Genomic DNA, 26,415 nt, shown 5'->3' on the forward strand with positions numbered 1-26,415 from the left:
TTTTCGATAAGTACAGTACACGTAATCTTTCAGTAAAAAGTATTACATTTCATCACTTTTCTGCAAAATCATGACAATATATTTGGAGAATTCGTATCGTTATTCCCTCCATCGCCTGGTTTTGCCACTCAGAATATGTCGCACTTACAATACCCGTACACTACAAACTTTTAGTCGGCCGTTATATAGTTTGTTTGTACTTATAAATCAGTATGAATATAAATTGTACGTACATTACACATAACAGCTGTATCGGACAGACTGACGGGAATAAAAACTTTTTTTTTAAGTGCTAACCATCGGGTCAAGTGTAGGCTGACTGTTTAGTCTCACTCCGTCACTCCGCCAGTGTGAAAGAACTGTTACTATGCAAGCCAGTCGATCCATTATGTCCGTCTATCCACTTATGGGTCCCTAGTCCCTATCCTTATAGATCGAATGCGGGGCTAACGGCTCAACAGGATGCCACGAGTAGACGCATAGGAACTGATCGTATGCGTTGTGTTTAAGTATTATTGGGTAGAAGATATTTAATGCACGTGGTCGAGTAATCAGATAAAAATATGGTTAGGAATGGTAGGATTGTAGTTAATGTTAATTGTTAGTAATAAAATAATTGTCTAGTTTTTTTTTTTTTGATAAAAACGATTCCGATCATTCAACTTGAAAACAATACCCGGAATTAATTAAAAGGATAAATGCACTTTTTTCAAAATGAAACTCATAAGTCTATTGAATAAAGAGTACAGTGAATTAAAAATTATATTTTTTCCTTCTATCAGCTGTTCAGTAGTACTAAGAATGAGTGACTAAGTACTGCATTCAATGTGCAGGAAAGTTATTGTTTTTTTTTTTATATGGAAATTCAGTCTGAATTTCAGGGAAAATATATTAGTTCTCGCCAAACTTAATGGCGTGTCGCAATACATTTCCGAGTGCAGCCAAGCGCATGAGACTATCCCCTCGCGTAGTTTTGCTGTAGACTGGATACTTAAAAATGGTATACATGCGACTCGCATGTTCTGCACCGGTATAAAGGTACAATCTATGGTAAGTATATCTTCGTTGACAATTATTCCAACTATTATTGTTGGCACCATCTATAGTCTAAGTAAACGTTTGTTGACAATTCGATCTATGTCAGAAAAACATTTTAACAAATTACCACTCACCCATTATCAATGCCGTTAACACCAATCTTCTCCCCCATATCGCCCACAATGAGTCCAGGGTACGTCTCCAAGGTGTCAGGGTTGCGGATTGGCACCAGGAAGCCGTGGAGACCATGGTTCGTACCGTCTGGTGTGATCAGCTGTGCGAAGAGGAGTGTGTGCGTGCATGTTCTACCTGGAGATGTAAGGTTGTAGGTGTTTATTGGGTTACCATGGAAACGGACAAACTATGAGTATCATTGATACCCTTTCACACAGGGGTATAGAAGATTCTTAAAAAATATTATTCTAGAAGTGGATTCTTATTTAATGTACTTTTATTTTATTTTTATATATGAATATGAATGCTACACCTTTGTTTTTTTAATAACAACAAATATTCTTATTATCATTTATTTATTCTTGCACATATTTATTACATTTTAAAATATTAAATATAAAAATAAAAACATTTAAAAATATAAAAAATAGGTTGCCACCGATATCGGGACGATTGCTGGACCTTTAAGTACACACAAATTATATAACGCATAATTTGAATTTTGATAACATTTTTAAATAAAGGAAAACCTTTCCTTTATATTATATGTGAAGTCGAATGTTAATATAGTAGGTATTATTAAAAAATACAATCTAATCACGAGACCCAAATTACGCTTATGAAGGTATTCAAATTATTATTTCGATAAAAAAGGCAATAAAAATCAAAACATTTCTTGTAAGTGACTCAAGCATTATTGAAATGATTAAAATGATAAAAACAAATTCTTGCATAACTGAATACTACTAATTAAGATATCTTAAGACTTTAATTATTATTGATGATTCACTTGGTTTCATTGTTGAATGTTTTTTGATTCGATTGTTAATGATAGATAGGGACAGCTGTTCCCTGTGTTAAGAGACATTTTTATTTGGTGCCATTGCCGACCAACTTAAGGTCTCCTCAACCCAGCTACCTGGACCAAAGTAGTAGAAGAGTAACTGGTCTATGAAATTCTGGTTTCTACTATCCGTTTTAACGTTCCCCTGAACTCTATTATAGTATTGTTTGATGATGCTATTAGGTAAGTCTTGCGATTTTATATCCTTTCATTGTCATTCCATATTCTTGAAAATAACATTCTTATCTTCATTTTGCAAAAGATACATGGATATCGTTAAAATGCATGTGAAATATATGTGCCAAATCTCCAATAGTTTTGCCTGAAATCGTACAAATATTTACATTTCATTGGATGTGTCCTCGACTGGATACTCCAATTGCATAGTCGAAATAACAAGAGTGCCAACGTATTTGGGTCAACCAGTCATCAAACATGTGAAGTATCTATCAGTAAAAAGCAATTACGAGTACATAAGTATGTATGTAGGAATAAATTTAATTTGAAACTAGCTTTCCTTGCGGTTTCACCAGCGTCCTGATGGAACTATTTCCCGCACCTGGTTAAGAGAAGCCTATATCTTTATTCAGCGAACCAAAAGCGCGACAGACAAGATTTTTATATTGTGTAAGGATTCATGCAAGACTTATTTAATTGTTTGACATAGTTCACACAGTATCGCGAACATTGGATTGTTCAATTGACAGTTAAACACAGTTTTTTTTTTTTTTCATCTGAAAGAAGAAACCCTCCCTCTCTTTATTGGCTATAAAATACATTGCAGATAGAAGTTATAAAAACTGTGGCAAACTGGACAAAAGACAATGTGCGGAGCAAAAACTTTACTGATAAATACGACAGGTTAATATTTCACTGGCTATTCGATCACGCAAAGGTCTATTGAGATACGCACTGTAGGAGGATAGCAACCTCTTACTAATATTCTTAATTGTCGTAATTGAACGTTAAACGTCTGTTTCGTTTGTCGAAATGTATGTGAGTTAGTAGATCTTATTATATTTGGAGGTATTTTTACAAACTCTTAAATGGATTTTGAGTTTTTTAGAATAGAATAGGCTATTGTTTTAGTTACAAACTAGCTTTTGCCAGCAAGCGGTTTAAGACGTCAACTTAGGGAGCTATTTCCCGCATAAAAAGTGGCGGTGTGTCTTTTTTTTCTTGCACTTAATCCCAAACTGTGTTTCACCCTTCTATTTCACCACCACCTTAAGACTGGTAGAGAATGCCTAAGGCCGTTAAGTCCGCCGCTGTACATTGTGCGAAAAGTATACTTAAATAAATATTGTTTTGATGTATACTATAGTAGTTATATATATGTAGTTCGTCAAAGACATACGATTCAAAACATAAGCGACTAAAAAACTAAACTTAACTTTAGCACAGATCTAAGATTCCAAAACAAGCAAATGGCGACCTTGAAAACGTTCGTTGATATAATAAAATATAAAAATAGATTCGATACAGTACCTATAGTTTAACCGCTAGCAAAACATGAGATCCCGCCCACAGCAAAGTTTAGACTAATAAACAGTGCCTAGAATGATGCGATCAATATACTTAATGTATTGATAGATAATTTTAAGTTGAGGATCTTTTTTTAAACAGCAAGAAGAAATATCTCACGATTCTAGTCAAAGTTTAAGATTAGAGAAGAGAGTATGTGTCCGGTGGGAACTTTTCCGCACACCCGGTTAACTCTGTCTCTACGATAGCATCTATATTCATGTCAAAACTTAACTCAATCGGTTCTGCAGTATTCGCGTGGAAGTGTAACAACCAACAACAAAAATGTCATTTAAAATATTAGTAAGTAACTTTAAATTTTGATACAAGATGTTACACATTACTATATCGTGATCAATACAAGAGGTGATTGTAACCACGAAGTAATGACCAATATCGATAAAACCGATATAAAAAACACTGTGTGGTTTATTTTTTTTTTTGCTGCCGATAGTAGGCAGATCGATACAGATTTATAGCGATTTTATTACTTTAAAATGTTAGGCTTTTTTTTTAAATAAAGCTTAGTAGCATGTGTATCAGACCGATGAATCACATAGTTTAGTAAAGGATAATGATCCAAGTATTCCGGATAGTTGACTGAAAATATATCTGCTGGTTCAATTTGGAAGAAACACAAAACTTACCTTCTCTGCTTAAAACACACCAACCGATTTTTTTGGGGAACCTTGACCCCATTGAAAAAAACCTTTAATCGTCATCATAAACTAAAGCAAGAACGTGTCACACTCTATAAAATGGATTCTGAGCACTGTTCCATGGCGACCAAAATTTTGGCGAGAACTCCACTTATCCTTTTCTGTATTTCCCAAAAATACATATTCCAGTCTAACATCCATTCAAAATCCAACATTTACATTTTAGCCGAAATACCCAATCTCCTACTCAATCTGGAACTTTCTTATCTGACCTCCTAGCTCCTCAAAACGATGTACACACAACATATAGTAAATGAAAGTATATCACACAAGTTTTACCTAGATTACCAACCCAGCATTTAGCGGCTTCGAAGTCAGGGGTGTGGATGACGAACTGCTTGTGTTGCGGGTCGTACGTCGCTGTCGTGCGCATGAGTCGCGCGTCGGAGCCGTGCGCGATCTCTGTTAGCGCGAAGCTGGCCAGCCTCTGTTGGGAACGAAGTATATTTGAATGGTGATTGTGTAACTTTTGAGATGTCAGAAAAAGTTAACGAAGTCATGAAAAACAAAAGGCTTCAAGACGCGGGTAGGTTTTATTCAATAGTATCTGACATTCCAACCCCACCACTCACCGCGGGAGAGCGGATTTGTGATAATTACCAACCAGCCAAGACAACGTCTATATCAACTTCATTTCATCGTCTCGTTGAAGATAATACATAATGCCTACACATTCAATCATTTGCTGATGTATAGTCAGTTTTTTTTAAATTACTAATGGACTCATCTTAAACAAACTTTTATATACAATCATCTTAATTTAAATTATAGAAAATATACGGCAAATGTTTACGTTTTACACACAGGAAAGATTGCCAAATCTATCCTCATAGCGTGTTATAATTAAAATGTATATTGAAACTGATGAAAATATTCCAGTAAAATCTATTCACAGGCTGATTAGTTTCACATCTGTTGAGCACTGACCGTGGCCTCGTTGTTTTATGACGGTCAGGGTCAATGATCGAAAGTTTATCATTAACTACTTATTTAACCACAATGTGAGAAAAAAGTAATAGTCAAAGCCACAGCAGTGATTTAGTATGTGACTTTAAGCTGGAGATGTGAGGACGTCTATGAATGCATTTTTGGATGGAAAAATTTTTGTTCCAGGAATGGGTGTAGCTAGTGGCGCCCACCGAAGCCAAAGTGTGTCGGGTTTGCGGAATTGTTCGAAAGACATACCGCGGCCCTCGTACATAAAGGGGTTCAGAAGGAACATGATGGGTTTTAAGCAGTAAGAGTCTGACACTCCCTTCACGCAACACTCACGGTACGGGAGGAGGGTCATTTGATGATTTTCCATAAAAAAGGTATGGACGGAGCGAAAAACTCCCGACTCTTTCGGACTGTCTGATCCACCAATTGCATGTTACTTACTATGGCCTATGGCCAACAGAGCGATTACACTATGTGAGGTGAGCAATTTCGTACTGGTCCATTTAAAATCGTATTTTTTTCTGTTCATATGAAAATTACGTCATTTTGTTCTATACACGGTCCAAATTGTGACCGAGACCGCTGTCCGCTATCTGATTTATCTGTTCTAGAAACATTGACCTCGGAAGTTATGTAACAATACCTAATTATTATTACATATTATGTTGTTGTGCAAACTCGTTTATTTTTATAATGTTGCTCTATAAAAATGGGCGGAATTTGTGAGTGTTTATCATTGTTTTTGATCGTTTTAGGTTTTTTTTTTTTCAGATTCAGTTTCAACTAATTAAGATAGCTTTGTTATGTGGTCAGCATGTATTGAACTATAAGTCCTGTAATAAATATACTAGGTATCATCATTATCATTATCTACATTATGAGGAAATGGGAAAAACTAGACAGCAAACGTTTGGTAATAATTCGATTTTAAGTAGGTACAACTAAATCGTCTCTATTGTTTTCATGACCATCATAGATTTACAATGCCTACACATATCTAACCTGTAGGCTGCTAGCGTAGGTTTGACCTTTAGTTTCGACAATGTATGCAACTATTATCTGTGAACACGCAGATGATTTTAGACCTTCGATTTGAAGTTATAGAGCTCAATATCGACTACAGAAGATAGAATATAGTATTTTGTGTGTCCTTACCTCTCTGTCTACGAATGTAGCTTCGTAGTACTTATGATGCCTCTCAGTGCCGAGTGATAGCAAGGCATTTGAAAACAAATATATGCCAATGGCCATCTTGACTGACACGCTGGGGTTTAACGACTGCACCGCCTCATTAATCGTCATTATTGTGCGTGTCTGTGGGAAAAAATAACAATTTATTATCCCTCCTACATTAAAATCTTCTTATCGAGTGAGTCAAAGTTGTCTCAATTCTGTCTGGCGGCTTCTGGCGTGATTTTTTGAACAACGGCTGTTACTATGTAATAAACGTGCTCCCCCAAAAGGTGTATATTTCAAAGTTTCATACTCTTGGCTGTTTTGTGAAAGTTTCAAGAACCCCACAGTGTGATTTCCGTTCGCAGGAATCAAACTCAGGGCCTCGAGCACAGCAATGGCGCTTGCGACCACTAGACCATCGAGCTGGACATTAAAATCTGTCTCCTGTGAGACGGATACGCTTTCATACATTAATGAGTAGTTAAGTACTCGCTTTGTAAAAGTATGAAATCACGTTTTATTTTTTCGGATTTTGAAATAATGAAAAAGTTTCACGTTAGCTTCATTAAAATTTAAATATACCTAACCATCTTCTTTAAACACAAAATTTACTGAAATCAGAATTGAATACTAAGAAAATGGAACGGGATGTAACTAAAGATTATTTTCAAGTTATTAATATTAATGGATTCTCATCATTGTAAAAGCTATCAGGATACTTAATGTACCTACCTAAGTCCGGGAATTACAAACAATGAGAGAATTGGAAGAGCATATAAACAATAATTATTTAACAATAATAAATATATCTAAATGATCAAGTGCATTGTTTTTACATCATGTACATTCATAACCACATAAATTATGCTAATTTCTATTCAGTATAAAGCTTTTTGACGTGGTATAATTAAAATATGTACCTTTTCTTCCCTAATTAATCAAATATGTATTTCTCTGCTTAAATCAACTGATTAAACTGGCAGATAAATAAATCATACTATTCTATTCTGGTGGTAAAACCATTTAAAACATAAATATCCATTATTATAAAGTTCTCGAGTTCCCGAAAATTAATTATATGAGAAGACTTTGATACTTTTACTTGCTAGGTAGTTAAACATGCAACTCATTCGATAGAAAAAGAAAACTAGCCAATTTCAGCACAGTTTTTTTGCCAAGAGGTTACACACTCTTTTTGGACCAGGTCAAAAAGTGACTTACCCTTCGACTATAACTGGAGTTGACCATTTCCTTAGTATGGAACTTGTAGTCATTTATCCTCTTGAGCTGCAGTTGGGTGATGCGCTTTTGTTCCTCCACGGGCGGTGAGACGGCGCTGTGGGCGAATAGGGGGTCCTTCTCTAGTGTTTGCCATATTTTGTACTGTAACAATATAAAACAAAGTTGTATATACCTATACAAGTATACATATTTTTAAATAATAAAGACAAGAATAGAAAAGTCAAAAAATACAGGCATCCATTAGTTGGGCTGCGGGATTGTTCGGAAGAGTTACGGCCATGGTAAATGAAAGGCCTACACGAAGGAACATGATGGGTTTTAGTCAGAGTCTGACACTCCCTCTCTGCTGCTAATCCACAGCGGTAGGAGTCATTTGATGATTTCTCATAAAAAAAGGCCTCTATCAGTTGTTGTCTGAATTAATCTAAAATAGTTCAGCTCTTGAAAGGGGTGAGAATTGGATGGTCCTTTGGGATGTAAAGTCTGTCTACACCATCATCGGTCTATATCAGTTCATCTACAGGTTCAAATCTGTCATTTCCCCCATTGTTACACACAGTACCTTTGTAAAAACGAAACTCAATTGATGAAAAAATTAGTGGAATGGAACCGTTATTGCATGCAGAGAACCCAGATAGGCATCTAAACATTAAAATGTATGTGATAAATATTACATTTAACTATAATTTACACATATGTGACCCGTTATTAAAGTGTACCAAAATAGCATGGCTGAATTGCCTTGATAATATAATCAATACATTGGCAATTGGCATGCACCGATCTAATCAGCCATTGTTAAAACTTGCACGTGAGACTCGGATTACGTTGCCATATTTGATACATATTAAATGTGAAATTTAAACAAGTGGATAAATTAGCCATTGTCTATAAAATATCAAGAGTTTATTATAAATATGTGTAACTAACATGAATCGTGTGCATTTCGACTTGGCAACTTTAGATAAAGCGCAGTATTTTTTTTTTGACAAAATAATTATTAGTTGCCTAAATTTTATCGTTAAAATAATTACTAGTTTCATAATTAAAATGATTTTTGTTGCATTTGGATAAAAGTAGCGTGTGTCATGTCTCAGGGTTTAGACTATTTGTGTACGTTTCATTTAAACCGGTTCGGTAGCTTTGGCTAGAAAGCCCGCCAGACAAACATTTTAGTATTACTAAGGATAGTAAGAAACATTTAAAGCGAAGTTTTGAAAGGTTTCATTCATACGAACCATATAATCTCAATTAGGACCGTTTAGTATTACAATAATCCCCTATCGATATCGTGTTAAGAAATCTTATCCACTTGCTTTGCTGGTATGATTCATAATAGGATTATTATAAGGCGTCGTCCTAATTGGGAGCGATCGTACGATGGCGCGATGCGTTTTTCATCTAAGGCGTCGTCCTAATTGACAGCGATCGTACGATGACACGATGCGTTCTCGTCGTGCGATGAGTTCAAACATACAGATTTCATCAGAGTGTCCTATTTGAACCTCGCAAGTGCCATCGTACGATCGCTCCAAATTAGGACGACGCCTAAGACCTTTTCCCAGATATGTTGGTGTCGTAAGAAAATCTAGTATTATTTTAAAAATATAACGTACAACGTTACAGCTTCCAATCTAGCCGGACGCATCTGAATACCAGTGTTTTACAAGGAGCGACTGCCTCCTCAACCCAGATCCCCGAGCAACCCAATATCCCTTGCTACGAATGGTTGTTAAAATTTCTGGCTTCTGACTACCCGTAACTATTGCCAAAGATGTCCAAATGACACCTGGGGCCCGATTCTCCTAAGTTAATAATGTCTAAATCGAGTAGAAATCGAATCGCAATATGATCGCAATAGCAGTTTTAACCATATCGGGCATTCTGCTACTAATAAAAGACCAATCGCATTCGATTGACATTTGATTGGTGTGCGATTGGTCTGCTATTTTGGTGATTTTGGTCCATACGGTAGTTTGCTGTACAATCATTTTGCAATCGTAAATCATTTGCAGACAAAATGATTCATTATTGAATGACAGAAAAGGATAAAAACGTTTATTTCAAAGAAAAAATAGCGGAATGCCACATACCCTTCAATCGTAATCGAGTCGGGATCGGATCTCAGTCGAATCGAGTCGAACGTGAATCGTATGACGCTTAAGTAAAATTAGGAGAATCGCGGCCCAGGTGGGACCAACCAGTTTCTCGTACCTTCCGAAACACGATTACTATAAGACCTATACTTAAAGTTATACCTATACTTATAGTTTGTAATTCCTATCACTTATGTAAAAAACGCTCAGTATACTGGCACTGAATTGGCCGTTTTATATCTACTTAAGCACCTTTATCCTCTTTAAAAAATCGCAACCGCCTAGCCTTTTAATCCAATTTAAGTACAAACAATCCCTATTACAGCGATACGATACGACCGTGAGTAGTGTGAAAATCGATTACTTATCGTATCAGTTTACAACTTATATCTCTATGGCTTGCAATCACTATAAGAAGAGGCTATTCTAAGTACTTACATATATCAGATTACCTACTGTACTTAATTGTAAGAAGAGTATGGTTTTATGTCATTTGTAGTATGGAGTATTGATAAATCAGGATCAATACTTTCTATGATAAATAAGACCTCCTTATGAATATCCTCCAAGCCTCGTCAATCATCTGCCTAGCCTTTTACCAAATATTTATGGTTGGTTTCCAGTCCAGCCTAACTTGGAGCAGCCGAGTTACAGCGAATGCCTTTCTGACCTCCCCAACTAAATGCACCTTGGTATTCGACTTTCTGCATGCAATGACTGCCAAGAATGTTCAAATGACATTAAATAAATAATGAGAGAATAAGACAATAATAACAGCATAAGACAATAATGAACAGCATGACATAAAACCCATTGGTCGGCTGTGAAATCTAACGCAATCTGAGCACATAGACATAGCTTTGTTTAATGGCTTCGATTATCTGCAAACACACTAACTGTATAATTAAACGTGAAACCCGTAAAGTTTTACATAAACCAATCAACGATAAATTACTGAAATTAGTACGAATAAAATTGTCCAATGAATAGCAATTTCATGATATTCAGGGCTGAGATTAATCACGTGTTCGATCATGCAAGATTAGAGGTATTCTACTAATCTATACCAAATTACCAATACAGTAAAGAGGAAACCTTTTTTGTTTGTTTGTTTACTTGTTTGTACCTTAAAGGCTCCGAAACCACTGAACCGATTTGCAAAATTCTTTCACTGTTGGAAAGCCACACTCTTCTCGCCCAAGTTACAAGCCTATATTATATCAAGGTACGCGCAGTGAAACGCAGGTGAAACTGCGGGAAAACAGCTACTCAACGACTAATTACTGAACGTTAATACGAATAAAATTGTCCAATAAAATGGCAATTTCATGATATTCAGGGCCGCGGTTAATCACGTATTCGGTCATGCAAGATTAGAGGTATTCTACTAATGCGTTGATAAAACAACTTTACGGTGCACTGTTAATCGTATCATGAATTTTCATGGTTATTTTGTAAACGGTAAATTTTGTTTTGTCGTTAATAGGGATACCGTATTACGAACGTTGTTTTACGAACTCTTATGACTTAGACTTGTTCTGAATTGATTATCACGCTTACAACACGTTTTTGGGCTTGTCAGATGATATTCTGTTTTATGTATTACCAGACACTATTATTTACTATCAACACATGGAAGATGATACATCATTTTAGCACTATTTGTTATTACTTATACTTAGTCATTAAAATAATAATCAACATGATTCATTTCGGGCACTGTTTGATATGGGCAAGCGGAGAATTCTGTGGATAGTTTTGTTTATGAGTAAACTCTGGGGATCCCCATTGTTATCAGCAGACCATGACTTTATTGATTTTGATATCAGTGGACCACGTCATGTGTAAGAGGTGAACTTTTCGTCAACAAATACCTTATTCAAAATGCGAAAATAGGTAAATCTGTAAGTATGTCTGTTCGTCGCGGTTTCACAGAAAAACTGCTGAACCGATTTAAGGGACATTTGGTACCATCTGACGTCTTTTAACGATGCTCAGTATTCAATTTCTCGTCAATCTGTATGTTTGATTGTTTTGCTAATGCTAAATGGCCACGTTTTTACACGATTGACAGGAAATCACACCAAGGACAGGACCAGTAATGATATTACAATAATCCTTCTATCTCCATCTGATTTATTCCGTCATCATCCGATTGTAGACAGATATCTGCCATAGATCTAGACATTCCATCTATATCTTTCATTTATATTCAATCAATTTAGATATTAGGTTGTGACGACCACGAATTTAGATATGTCATCAAAATATCTCTATTTTAGTTGGTTTTGCTTCTTTAATGTTGCGAATCTAAGACTGACACACTGTAGACGAAAGAGTTGACGATATAGTTGAATTATTTTTAAAGAAAATCGTGAATTTAATAAAAGTTTTTAGTCGAACTGATACTAGTCAAATACCTAATCGTTGTTATGTACCCCTCCAATACATTTCTGTGCTTATCAAGTGCCCGATCCAAATGTCGGCCGACTAAAAAGTCTGCACACTGCAGACGTGACCAGTCCCTATCAAATATCTTGTTTAGAAGTACCAACACACTCAAGGTCTTTTCTAAGCCTAGCTATTTATCAAGACATCGCTCAGCTGAACATAAAACATCTTTAAATAAGATCGTTACTACCACGTAACTGCGATCATAAGTGGCTTCATAAACAATTGAATACTCAAAGTTTCCTCGAGTGACCGTCGAGTAATTCAATGCATAGCTATGAATCAGAGACAGATATAGACAAAATGGAGACGTGTCATATTGGAGTAACTGTTTCGCCTAACGTAACGTACGTAGCCCGTACGTAGAGGAATATGTCAACGGTTATTTTGAAGTCTTGGACACACTCAGAGACATTAAATGGTCACTTAAGCCGTTCCTTAGTGCAGGTTTTCTATGAGAATCTGTCACTAAGGAGTGACTTAAGTAATCATTAAATGTCTCTGAGTGCGGGGAAAAGTTTCAATTCTGCTGTTGTAAATTAAAATGAAGTATTTTGGAAGACTTAGCAAAGTGATATTCGGATGTTAGATATTAAAGAGCAGAATCGAAATTCGAGCTTAAAGCCGAGTACAGCGTACCATGAAAATGGAAGCCGTATGAAGAACTCAGGCAATTTCCTTACTCTTGGGAGCATTAACAGGACCGTGAACCTTAACAAGACCTTGCTTTTCTTCATCGCCATCAAACTGCCATGAAAAGCCTACATACCGATTTTGAAGAAAAACTTGTTATTTCAACAAAGGCCTTGGTCAAGTCTTAATATGAAATTAACTGTTAAATTATTTTTTTACATTACATCAGGCAAGGCAATAAAGTGTATTTTGTGTTGACATAAGCCTATTTTGTATGATAGTAAATTAACAAAGAAATTAATCAGAGCTTTAAACCAAAGGACGGACAGATGTCACAAAAGACAGCCACAATATTTTTTAAGATGTATGATCTTTTTAGGGTTCCGTACCCAAAGGGTAAAACTGGACCCTATTGTTTTCGCTTCTCTGTCTGTCCGGCCCGACCGTCTGTCACCAGGCTATAAACCGTGATAGTTAGAGAGTTGAAATTTTCACAGACGATGTATTGCTATTGCGGCTATAACAACAAATACTGAAAACTAGAATAAAGTAAATATTTTGGGGGGCTCCCATACAACAAACGTAATTTTTTTGCTCATTTTTGCTCGATATCCATAAATATATATAGAATATTAGTTTGGATGGTACGGAACCCTACGTGCGCGAGTCCGACTAGCAGTTGGCCGGTTTTTTTTAAGATATGATCTTTTTTAAAGCTTTGGGTATGTTTAAAAAACATGAATGGTAACAACACTGTAACATTGACAGATCAGGTTTCGTACCCCAGATTTGAAATACAGTTTTTGTGGAAAGTTATTTAGTGCAGTCATTGAAGCATTATTGCTACGATTTTTTTTACTGTGAACCGATTTGCATGAAATTTTGGAATTAGGTTCATCTTACCCTTAACCTTAAAAGTGAATATGATTTGAACTCCGCCACCCCCCCTGGGGGTGGTTGCCACCCCTTCTTTGGGGTGAATATTTTTTTTGCAAAATAACCTCGGATATCGATAGAAGACCTAATTTTAAGCAAAAGTTGTCTTTAAAGTTTAAAAAAAAATCCAATACTTTTCAAGTTATTGGCAATTGAAAATTCGCAATTTTTTCACGTTTTTCATCGGTTTTTTGCAAATATCTCCAAAAATATACGTTTTATCGAAAATGTATAAAGAACAAAATTGTAGCAGGTAAAACAACGAACAATTAGTTTTTTTATAAAATGTCCTAAGTGCAATATTAAGCTAGATATTAAAGATCAAAGCCATTTTTTATTTTGTCTGAAATTTAATCGTTGTGGTCAATGCCATGTAGCGGCGAGTAGATGCATTTTATAAATTCTAATAAAAATGGGTTTTGTAGTGCTTGAAATAAGCTTTAAGATGAGCACTATTAAAAGTCTTTTGCACGTAAAATAAGTGAGCTGTATTGCAAATAAGGGGAGCATCTTATATTTTTTCTTTTAAATCAATGGGTTTCATAAGTGCCATTTCCACCAAAATTAAAATTAATCGTATTCCGCCTAGGATTAACTTTATTATGAAGAGTTTGATAGATAGTATCAGTTTGGCTGCTTCAGGACAGATATTTTTCAAAAAAGTCGCGATTAACGAAAAGAACAAAATTTCAAATTAAAGAAAAACCCACTTGTTTTTCATAATATCTCAAAAATTACGACAGATACGTATAAAAGTGTACTGATAAAAAAATTAGGTATTTTTCTGACAAACAATTAGGTTTGTTTGTTTTTTCTGTCGAACAAAAATTGACGGAGATATGATTTTTTAAAGAGCGCGTGGCAGCGCAATCACAGCCTCTCTTAAGCCCTTTAACCCTTCACCGTTTTAGAAAAAAGTTCTTTACTATATATTGCAATGATGGATGTTGTAGCTCTCTTAATTACTTTTACAGTGGTTTTTTATAAATTGTGATAGCATGAAAATTGAAGGAGTTACGGTCCAAAAACTTGTCATATTTTTTTCTACTTAGTAACTGAAAACTTCGGAGTATCAATATTTGGAGCAATGTGAAAGTAGGCAGTATAATAAAGAGTCACAACTATTGTAATGTGTTTATATGTAACCGGAAAATAATAAAACTCGTAAATTGATCAACTTACTAAAATAATAGATGGCATAAACTACGTCGATTAAATTTCAGACAAAATTAAAAACGGCTTTGATCTTTAATATCTAGCTTAATATTGCACTTAGAACAGTTTATAAAAAAAAACAAATTGTTCGTTGTTTTACCTGCTACAATTTTGTTCTTTATACATTTTCGATAAAACGTATATTTTTGGAGATATTTGCAAAAAACCGATGAAAAACGTGAAAAAATTGCGAATTTTCAATTGCCAATAACTTGAAAAGTATTGGATTTTTTTTAAACTTTAAAGACAACTTATGCTTAAAATTAGGTCTTCTATCGATATCCGAGGTTATTTTGCAAAAAAAATATTCACCCCAAAGAAGGGGTGGCAACCACCCCCAGGGGGGGTGGCGGAGTTCAAATCATATTCACTTTTGAAGTTAAGGGTAGGATGAACCTAATTCCAAAATTTCATGCAAATCGGTTCACAGTAAAAAAAATCGGAGGTTAGACCGTATTTTTCGCTTCAATGACTGCACTAATTCACAAAAACTAGACGTGATAAACGGGACCTTAGCATGTTCTACAACTACAATGCTCTTTTGAACGTAGCGTAATTATTGTGAGTCTGATAACAAGTAGGAAGGGATGGGAAGATAGAAGTACCTTAGCTTTGTTCCTGAAAATTAAAAGAAACATATGTGCTTGCTTTGCCCATTTGTATGCCCATAATGTATGTGCTTAAATTATTAATTATTTGTAACTTAAATTATTATGATTTTTCTTCTTGTAGTATATTTAGTGGATTTGGAATAGCATGTAGATCTAATGTAGGTTTGATACATATTACAGTTAAATACACTATTTTTATTTGGTTTGATCTTACAGGCTTTTGAGTGTGTGAGTGTCAAGAAGCACTCCTACTTGACGGGATTTGTTGTTGTCTAAGTCTGACCATCTTGTATCAAAAGGCTTATACCGTAGTAACTATTACAGTGATTTGTGCTTATACCTCTAAATGTCAATGGTGAGTTACGGAACTATATACGCCTCAAAGAAATTAATCAGAATATTCATGGGGCCACTAAAGGCTAAAGGAAGGAGGGAGGACCAAACATTTGGACACTGAAATTCTTATTGGAACTTGTGATTGGAATTCCAATTACCCATACCAATGAATTGGAATTCCAATTTTCCATTATAATCGAGATTTAAATTACCTATTCTAACTGGGATTTTCTTTGCCCATTCCAATTGGTATTCCAATTACCCATTCCAACTGGAATTTCGATTTCCAAATGTTTGATCCTCCCTCCTTTTAGCCTTTGGGAGCCCCATCAATTATTCTGATTAATCTTTGAGGCAACTATAGTTCTTTAACTCACCATTGACATTTATAAGTCTTTTGATATAACATGGTCAGACTTAGATACTTCTTACTCTTGCATTGTTTTAATTTATTCACAATGTATTTTAAAATTATAAGTACTGGAAGAAATCCTCTTAACATAAAATAAATATTTCTTTCATAAATAAGATTAAAAGAAAAATGGTCAAAATAATATAATTTTAAGTTCTTTTGTTTTAAGATTGAGGTACATGTCATGATATTTGCATGATACTTGTCATATAAATGATGTTATTATAATAAAAGTATATTTTGTCTGAACAGTATTTTTACGAAATTTTTAATACTGGCAAAAAATATATAACTAACTACACAAATTAGCAATTTTTACATTGCAAATATGTAATAACCATTACCAGTACCATTTATTTGGGTATTATTGTTTATTTTGGTATAAATGGTACAGATTCAAAAGTTCAGTTAAGTCAGTAAAGCCAATTGACATGCATAGGTATGAGGGAGAGCCAGGTGTCCGAGAGTAACGTCAAAGATTACAAGAGCAAAATGGAGAAAAAAATAAGAAATGCTGACACCGCCACTATGTGGCAACAATCTATAATATAAAAATGAATCGCAAAATGTGTTGGTAAGCGCATAACTCAACAACGCCTGGACCAATTTGGCTAATTCTTTTTTTTTTCTGTGTTTGTTATTGTCAGGAGAAGGTTCTTATGAAAAAAAAAATAGGGTAAAGTGGAGAAGTCAGTTGACGGGAGCGAAGCCGCGGGCGAAAGCTAGTTCTAAATAAATATTAGGGAGGAAGACCACTTAGAAATCCATTTATTTATTTATTTGACCATTTATGCATACAGTAAACCACACGAAAGCAGTAGAATTTATTTTTAGATTGATAAGTTAATTTTGAATTAACTATGTGTTATGTTAGAATATGTGGTAGTTAATATTCTACGGGTATGTTGTGATCGTCTCAATATGTGAAACATGTCCCAAACATCAGGCTTGGCCTTCAACAATGTGATAAAACTATTGTATTTGCATAAGATATCTATTTCAGACATTTATGGAAATCTTGAATACAACTAAACCAAAGTATATCAAGAATTATTACTGACTAAAATTAATTCTTATTTGTATTCCTTTTTACATTAAATTCTATGTTAAAGTTTCAATTATTACTACTTGTCGGCGTACTGGCCTATTAACCAATTTGAATTTGGAGTACTTAAAAAGAAGCATATATAAAAATGTTTTGTCTGTTATGTGTCATGTCATTGTGCTTTCATGAAAATGTATTTATAATTTTCTCCTAAATAAATATTATTGTGGATTCTATTGTGTGTTACTCTCTGGGGTGGGAAGAAGCTCCCACCAATAGGTTATGGCCCAGACGACGTTTACATCGAAAATTGAGAATTTAAATGGTACAAATTATGAAACCTGGAAGGTTCAGGTGCAGGCGTTGCTCACGAGAAATCAGGTATGGAAATACGTAAATGGAACTATACCTAAGCCGGACTCAGAAGTGGAGTCGTGCGCATGGTCTGATAAAGACGATATGGCAAAGGCTGATTTGATAATGGCAATGTGTCCAAGTGAGCTTAAACACATAAGAGGGTGTGAAACGTCGCACGAGATATGGAGAAAATTGGAGAAAACGTATGCATCTAAAGGTCCCGTAAGAAAGGCAAGTCTGTTAAAGAAGTTAACGTTGAGCCGCATGAAGGAAGGAGATGACGTACAGAGTCACCTGAATAATTTCTTCGAAGCTGCGAATATGTTAAGTGATATGGGTGTAGAAATACACGAAGACTTGATGTCTATCTTATTACTGTATAGCTTGCCAGAGAGTTACGAAAATTTTAGATGTTCTATGGAGAGCAGAGACGAACTACCAAACATAGAGGTACTAAAGATTAAGATCTTGGAGAAGGCATATAGCTCGACTTGTACTGAAATGAAAAGTATTGAAGGAGCCATGTATGCGAAGAATAAAAAGAACTCGAACCGTAAAGAACAAAATACAAAGAGTAAATTTATATATAAATGTTATAAGTGTCATGAAGTTGGACATAAATATTCAGAATGTAAAATGAATCAAAAAAATGATGGCGCGAGATGTGCAACAGAATACAACAAGGAGGACAGTATTTTTGATATTCTTTTTAATTGTACAAACTTTTCTAATAATTTACAAATTAAAAAGAATGACTGGATCCTTGATAGTGGCTGTACATCGCATTTATGTAACGATTTATATAAATTTACAGATAATTTTTGTATTTTACAGGATAAGCTGAACTTAGCATCAAATCTGTCGACGGATGTAAAGGGCAAAGGTGACGTAAGGTTGTCAGCATCAGGCAGGAGGCTTATTTTGAAGAATACCCTGTATGTACCAGATCTTCGTAGTAATTTATTATCTGTAGCGAGGATTGCAGACAATGGGTATGAAGTTCAATTTCATAAAGATAGGGCCTGTATTAATTCGTCAAACGGAAATACTGTAATGACAGCCGAACGTGTAGGAAATCTTTACGTTTTTAAGAGATTGGATGAACAAGCATATTTTATTGCTGATCCAATCGACATAGTAGAGTGGCATAGTCGCATAGGTCACTTAAATGGTAAAGATCTCTTAAAGTTGTTGAACCATTGCGGATATAATACTAAGGAGGCAGATTTACGTAAAATATCGAATTGTGATGTTTGTGCTAAGGGAAAAATGAGTTCGTTACCTTTTTCGAGATCAGGTGGTCCATGTAATGAATTATTACGTATTGTTCATTCCGATATAGTAGGTCCTTTAAAAACACAGTCAATTGGCGGAGCGAAATATTTTGTAACTTTTATTGACGACAGTACCCGTTGGTGTGAAGTATATTTACTTGGAAAGAAAAGTGCAGTGTTTAGCGCATTTAAGCTATACAAAAGTCATGCTGAAAGACTCACAGGAAAGAAAATTAAATTCCTTCAATCTGACAACGGCGGTGAATACTGCAGTCGTGAATTTGATGAATTTTTAAATCAAGAAGGCATTCAAAGAAGGCTGAGTATTTCGCGATCACCTCAAATGAACGGAGTCAGTGAACGAATGAACAGAACTTTACTTGAAATGGCTAGATGCATGTTATTATCTTCTGGTTTGTCCGTAGGATTTTGGGCGGATGCTGTTTTGACTGCGTGCTATATACGCAATCGTTGTCCAACGAGTAGTCTAAATGGTGGTATTCCATTTGAAAAATGGACTGGAATTAAAGTCGACTTATCCAACATAAGAAGTTTTGGAGCAAAAGCATATATTTTAGACAAGACACCAACGAAAGACAAATTCGATGCTCGTGCTAAGGAGGGGGTTTTTGTCGGGTATCCGAGATGTACGAAAGGATACCGAATTTGGATACCAGGTGAACATAAAGTCGTTGAAGCTCGTGATGTTAAATTTGTTCCCAAAGAGGAACCAAAACAGTTTCATCAGAAGGTTGAACTGGAAGTTGAAGATACACATTCAAATGCGAAAAGTCCAGTTACTACTGAATTCTATACTTATTTACCTGTCACGCATGAGACATTGACAGGCGCTGGTGATCAATCCAATGAAAGAATTCATACGGATGTTGTACGTTGTGCCCCTGAGATTGATTGTCACGGCAATGGAGATAGTTGTCCTGGTGATGTACATTCAGAGGTCGAGCCAGCTAATGAGGGAAATAATACACAACAAGTTATCCTGAAAAGAGCCGCTGGAAGACCGAAACTTGTAAAAGGAGAACGTGGTCGCCCAAGAAAAGTATATAATATGGTAGAAGTTCAAGAACAAGAAACTGAACAGCATGAAGAAATGCACCCGGACTCAGTGGAACCTGTAGAAGGTATACAGGGTGATATTAATCAAAATGTAGATGATGAAGAGTTTTTCTCAGCGATGGCTGAAATATCACTTGAACAGGCTTTATCAAGCGATGAGAGTGAAAAATGGCAAGAAGCAATTTTATCTGAGATCAAAAGTTTAGTGAAGAACGAAACCTGGGATATTGTTAAGAAACCAAAAGATCGAGAGATTGTGGGCTGTCGCTATATCTTGACAACTAAACTGAATGTCGATATGACAACAAAGAAGAAAGCTCGTCTAGTAGCAAGGGGTTATAGTCAACGTTATGGTGTAGATTATCACCAAACTTATGCCCCAGTAGCGAGACTTGAAACTATCAGACTTTTAATGGCACTAGCGGTAGAATTGAATTTAGAAGTCCATCAACTAGATATCAATACTGCTTATTTAAACGGCAAAATCGACGAAAAGGTATATATGCAGATACCGAAGATGTTAGAAGAAAACCTTCATACGCTGATTCAGAGAGAGGGAGAGGGCTCAGAAATTGGAAAGCGTGCTAATAAAATGTTAGTGGATCTTCAAGCTGGAGGAGATGCCTGTCTCTTAAAGCGTTCATTGTATGGTTTAAAGCAAGCGGGACGACAGTGGTATATTAGATTAGATGAAACACTTCGTCGAATGAATCTGAAACCAAGCAAAAATGAACCGTGTCTATATTATCAGCGGAGGAAGGATGGAACAGTTTTGATAGTTGTTATATATGTTGATGACATTTTAGTTGCTTGTGATGATCTTACTTTGATACAAGAATTTAAGAAGAAATTAGCTGATGATTTTGAGTTAAAGGATTTTGGACCAGCCAAATATTGTTTGGGTATAGAGATAGTGAAGGAAAACGGTGTAATAAGTCTATCACAGCGTAAATATATCCAAGACACATTAAAGAAGTTTGGAATGACGGACTGCAAAACCGTATCGACACCTTTTGAGGTGGGACTAAATTTTGCAGCTCCAAAGCGTCACGAAGAATACAAGGAAAAGGAACCGTGGCCATATCGCGAACTTTTAGGAACATTGATGTATTTGAGTGTTGCCACAAGGCCTGACATTGCTAATACAGTTTCAAAGTTAGCTCAATTTGCAACTTGTCCAAATCATACTCATTGGATTTCCGCTAAACGAGTTCTTCGATATCTAAAGAAGACTATTGACTACCGATTAACATTTAGAAAAACAGGAAAGTCGTTAATGGGTTACTCAGACGCTGATTGGGGTAACTCATTAATTGATCGGAAATCATACTTTGGTTACGCTTTTATATTAGGAGGAGCTACAATTTCATGGCGATCGCAAAAGCAAAGATCAGTGGCTACATCCTCAACCGAGGCTGAGTATATAAGTCTTAGCGAAGCTATGAAAGAGGTTCTTTACCTCAGTAGTTTGTTGAAAGAAATAGGTCTGTTAAACTTATCAAAAACTACGATGTATGCTGACAACCAGGGGGCGATATATATTGCAAACGATACCGGCTACCATGCCCGTAGCAAACATATAGATATAAGGTATCATTTTATTAGGGATGTATTGAAGGGTGATGTTGTAGAGTTGAAGCATCTGCCGACAGATTTGATGTTAGCCGATGTATTAACTAAAGCTTTACCCGCGATTAAACACTATAAGTGTACTTCAGGCTTGGGGCTAGTATAGTAAAATTGAGGGGGCGTGTTAAAGTTTCAATTATTACTACTTGTCGGCGTACTGGCCTATTAACCAATTTGAATTTGGAGTACTTAAAAAGAAGCATATATAAAAATGTTTTGTCTGTTATGTGTCATGTCATTGTGCTTTCATGAAAATGTATTTATAATTTTCTCCTAAATAAATATTATTGTGGATTCTATTGTGTGTTACTCTCTGGGGTGGGAAGAAGCTCCCACCAATATTCTATGCTGTCAAAAAACTTTCCAATTGACTGTCAAAAGTAAGGCATTCTATAAAAATTCTTAATTTGAATTTGACATTCCTAATTCAGAAGAATTTTAATGCTTTTTAAAAGGTGGCCAGACAACTTGTTCTAATTAAAATATTGGCGCGAGATAACTTACAAATGTTGTGCAATATTTGGTGCCATTAATAAAATAAATTATACTATTTTTTGTACTAACCTTAAGTTTCAGGAGCTCTATATCACCTTCCAGAGCCAATTTAAGGCGTTTCCAATCAAAGGAGGCGGTTTTTCTGTATTTATCCAGCGGCCCGCTAGGCAGGTCAGGCACGAAACTCAAATCTTCCATACTAAAAACACAATATCACGTTACATTTTCAGCTTTTTACACAAATATTTGAGAGAAGCGAGCACCAATTTTATTACACCGGATGACTAAACATACAGGGACATTTCAAATTCCCTCGCAGACACAAATTCAAGGTCTACGGCGGTCTATGAGACACGAACTAGTTGGGCGTGCGGTTTGAAATACAAGTCTCACCTTTTTACTTGTAAATATGAATGAGAGGATAACTGAAAGGGTTTATAAACGTTATGGCGTCCGTTGCCTAGATGTTGCGAAGGAGACTGATAATTTTTGAGGAGGTTTTAAAGAGGGAAAGCTTATGATAACGTGAATGCGGTGCACGCTATTTTATGGGGCGACCGCTCACACACACACTGCACACACGTCACACATCGTATGATTATTTGAACTGTCACTGTCAAATAGCCTCAATGACGTAATACTTCAAGTTGTCAAAGTGAAAATAATATATGATCGTATTCTGAAACCTTTGAAGAAAGAAACATTTATGGTTAGAAGTTAATAATGATTGCTTAATGTAGTTTTGTTTTATAACCCCCACTTTTATATTACTATCTTCTTTCTTCTTGTAGACAGGTCCTCGTTCCATTTTTAAAACGGTGTAAATTATTTTGAAGACGCCTCAGCGTATTGTTTCGATTTAAATAATTCAACACAAATAAGCTCAAATATTTTAGGGTAGTTGACTATTTACTTAGATAGTTCTAATAAATTATTTCAACACGATTTATGAGTGCGGTATAAAGTGACACCTTACGGGTTTTATCAGAACTATTTCAGTACTGAAACGGTATCTCAACTACAACGTGATTGGAAAAAGCGAAGCAAGCAGCGCTTGAGTCGAAGGCAACTCTGTTGAAAAAGTGAACTAACAGATGGCAGCACTAGGAACAAGTATAATTAATGAAAAGTGTAAGAGAGATAGCAAGATCCCGACCGTGTGTTGTAGAAGGAGAGCAACATAGTCACTCACACTGATGAAAACCGTCACACATAGATATTTTAAGTTACAGACGCATAAACAAGAAAAGAGAAGTTGTAAAACAACAAACTGTGTTCGCTGCAGCTTTTCTATCAGATGTAAAATGGACGGGCGGTCGTGTCGTTGCGCGCTCGCGAACTCCGCGTGTTCGTTGTGAAATCGATGTTTATTGTTTTATATTTTGACGTGAATACGAATATTGTTTACGCGATTGTACGACTACTTCGGTGTTCGGTTGCCGAAGGAGATTGTGTTTAGTGCATGTGTTTTTTGTATGACGTTAGCGCTCACTTGCAGTGATTTCGCTGATAGCTCACTCACCGGTGGGTGCGCGCGTGATAAACTACGTGTTCGGTACGAAAAAAGGCGATTAATCGTCTAGTGTGGGTGTTTTACAGTAGCATCATGCTGTGTACGGTGACATAGTGAACGTTGAATAGACCCTGACCTCTGGCAATCATGTCTGGGCGATCGGATTGCAGGAAATTTGCACCAAACATCTTCAATAAGAGCAAATGCACTAATTGCTTCCGTCAGAAGGAGGAGCATAGTGCCGAGGCTTTGGAATCTAATCGGGTGAGTATCATTACGAACCTTTTAAATTCAAGTTTCGAACGTCGTTTATTTCTAATCAACAAGATGAAATATTTGCGTGTAGGTGTGTTCGTTGACTAACGTAACGTGTACGGTGTATAGTACATGTCCATGTGTGCGTAGGCCGGCCACTCTTCAGGTGTTGATCTAACGGATTTCATCGAGTTATTAAAATGGTATTGAGTAGTATGTACACTCTATGAACGCACCTAACAAATAGCGTTTGGTGGGTACCTACCTACTTGAAGTATTTTGCGATAGATTTTGTTTTTATGCTGTAAGTAGGTAGTTAGAAAGTGTTTGTTTAGTAGCTTTCAAACCAATAAGTGATTGAAAGAGTTTTCTAAATATCAATTAGACTTATGTACCACAGCACTCACCTAACGTCCATTCAAAACCCACACATTTTATTAAAATGTTTGGTGGGTAGGTGGCCAAAATAAGAACCACTTTCTAATGTAATATCTTAAACCATAAATTCTGTATGCAATATAAACGAATTCAATTGATTCATACACTACTGTTATTGTACGACAAACCAGGCGCATCTCTAAACTTGAATGCCAAAAAAAATGCAGAATTGACTAACTAAATTGGCGGGAAACGGGAAACTTCTCGCAAATTTTGTCTATGGCTCTGACGATTGATATACTTACCTTATTTGTTTTGATTAAAAATCGCTAATGTTTCATTGCTTATGTAAGACATAGATGTGTAAAAACTACATTGAAATGACATAAAAAAGCGAACAGGTACCTAGTAGTGGGTTCTATCGCCCTAAGGTCCCGTTGAGCGCCTCGGACAGAATGCGCGACACGTTCAACATAAAATCTCCAGTCGTTTGTGGAATGGTACCTATCTATGGGCGTCGTTTGTACATTTCACATTATTAGCTTTTAACATCCATGAACAAAAATATAATTTTATTATTACCTAGGTACTTAATACGACTTACAATAAAAAAAGTTAATTAGCGATTCCACAATCCACAGATAACAAATCTTTTTTTGGCAAAGGCACATTGGTGATACTTTCTACTTATTTTTTTGTAGCATCCCTTAAAGGAACTTTTCAATTTTAGTTTATTGACCCAGGAATACGAGTCACCATGACTGAGAACTTTCATATTTTATGTAGCACTGAAAAAATTATACATGGCAACCTATAGGTCAGGCCAATGACCTGTAGGTAAATGACATTAAAAAATATTGAGCGATTGCTTTTGTTTCTTTATTTTGTCCACCCAACGTTATACCTCTTTCTTGTAATAGGTAAGTAGGAACTTAGTTACAACTAATAACACTTTCCGTGGGAGAATGATAAGGCGAGTAAATAGAGATTTAATCTCTACTATCAAACGAACATTACGTTGGTACGTCTTCAAATAAAGTGATGTCATTAGGCCATCATCATAATTATTTTAATTCCAATAATGTTCTACCTACGAAGCTATTGTTTCCCTTCGCTACAGGTTGAAGGTAATTGGTACCTAATATTATGTTACAATCACTGTTTTAATTCCGACAAGGAACCTTCATGAATAGTTTAGAACTGTACCATCGCGGCCATCTTTGAAAAATAATTACGATTAATCGAAGTTACTTGAGAAAACTATAACAAAGGTCATTCTATGATGATTTTGATTATTCCATCTGAATATTTGACAGATTGAAACGTAATTCGGTGATTGAGTAAAATCGTCAATTTTACATTTATATTTATCACTTGAAGTTCTATTATAACTCTATACCCACTTTCGATTTGAGACGATTTTGTTGCAAAAACTATAATCAATTTTCAATTGTAATTCTGTATAGCAATTTTTGACAGGAACGCGGATAACTTTCACAATACTTCAGTGTGTAGTGCAACAATAACAAGATTTGTACTATCGAGGCCACTTTTACGCATGCATGCGCATGATTCATTTCAATAACTATTCGGGTTGTGTGTAACACTACGAGGTGCCTCCTAGACAATAGTTCGGTATAGCATATTAGAATATTTACACGTATGTAGCCGGGTAACTGGGACCAACTTTTAGAACTAACAATTGAACTGAGGGTAGACAGCAAACCTATTGCTTCATTTGGCTTAATTCTTATGCCATCCATTGTAGCGTACGAAGTCTCAAGTTCATTTCAAAGTTATCAAATATTAGAATTAGTTATGAAACATTTAATTGAATACTAAGTAAGGTATTCATTATCAAAATATTGTGCAAAAATCTGCAGATAACATCGCTATTATTAAAATATACTTCATATTGATGACGCACGACATTGACATCTAAAACCTTCAGCTATTTTTTATCTGTCACTGATCACTGTTTGCTATTGAAACTTTTTTTGTTATTACCTTTTTAGTTGGACAACTTCTATTAAGTGTTCCATTACG

The 26,415-nt window shown here is 35.6% G+C and overlaps 2 protein-coding genes across 7 annotated transcripts in view; one reads left to right on the plus strand and one right to left on the minus strand.

The window, feature by feature from the left end:
* LOC124630890 (peroxisomal acyl-coenzyme A oxidase 3-like) overlaps positions 1-22,823 on the minus strand; it is a 44,505-nt gene extending 21,682 nt beyond the window's left edge. The window contains exons 1-6 of the mRNA XM_047164929.1: positions 22,617-22,823; positions 22,293-22,422; positions 7,636-7,797; positions 6,394-6,552; positions 4,579-4,726; positions 1,173-1,347 (exon numbers count right to left, since the gene is read on the minus strand). Of these exons, the coding sequence (XP_047020885.1) occupies positions 1,173-1,347; positions 4,579-4,726; positions 6,394-6,552; positions 7,636-7,797; positions 22,293-22,421 (773 nt within the window). The 5' untranslated portion in view covers position 22,422; positions 22,617-22,823. The remainder of the gene's footprint in view (positions 1-1,172; positions 1,348-4,578; positions 4,727-6,393; positions 6,553-7,635; positions 7,798-22,292; positions 22,423-22,616) is intronic.
* A 643-nt stretch (positions 22,824-23,466) lies between these two features.
* The window catches only part of LOC124631198 (protein outspread), a 262,107-nt gene continuing 259,158 nt past the window's right edge, over positions 23,467-26,415 (plus strand). For 4 of the 6 annotated variants that reach the window (XM_047165433.1, XM_047165436.1, XM_047165434.1 and 1 more), the window contains exon 1: positions 23,467-24,000. In XM_047165433.1, the coding sequence (XP_047021389.1) occupies positions 23,884-24,000 (117 nt within the window). In that variant the 5' untranslated portion in view covers positions 23,467-23,883. The remainder of the gene's footprint in view (positions 24,001-26,415) is intronic. The other 2 variants (XM_047165437.1, XM_047165438.1) reach the window with 1 other exon arrangement.

This window comes from Helicoverpa zea, chromosome 6 (genome assembly GCF_022581195.2).
Source record: "Helicoverpa zea isolate HzStark_Cry1AcR chromosome 6, ilHelZeax1.1, whole genome shotgun sequence".
Lineage (NCBI taxonomy): Eukaryota > Metazoa > Arthropoda > Insecta > Lepidoptera > Noctuidae > Helicoverpa > Helicoverpa zea.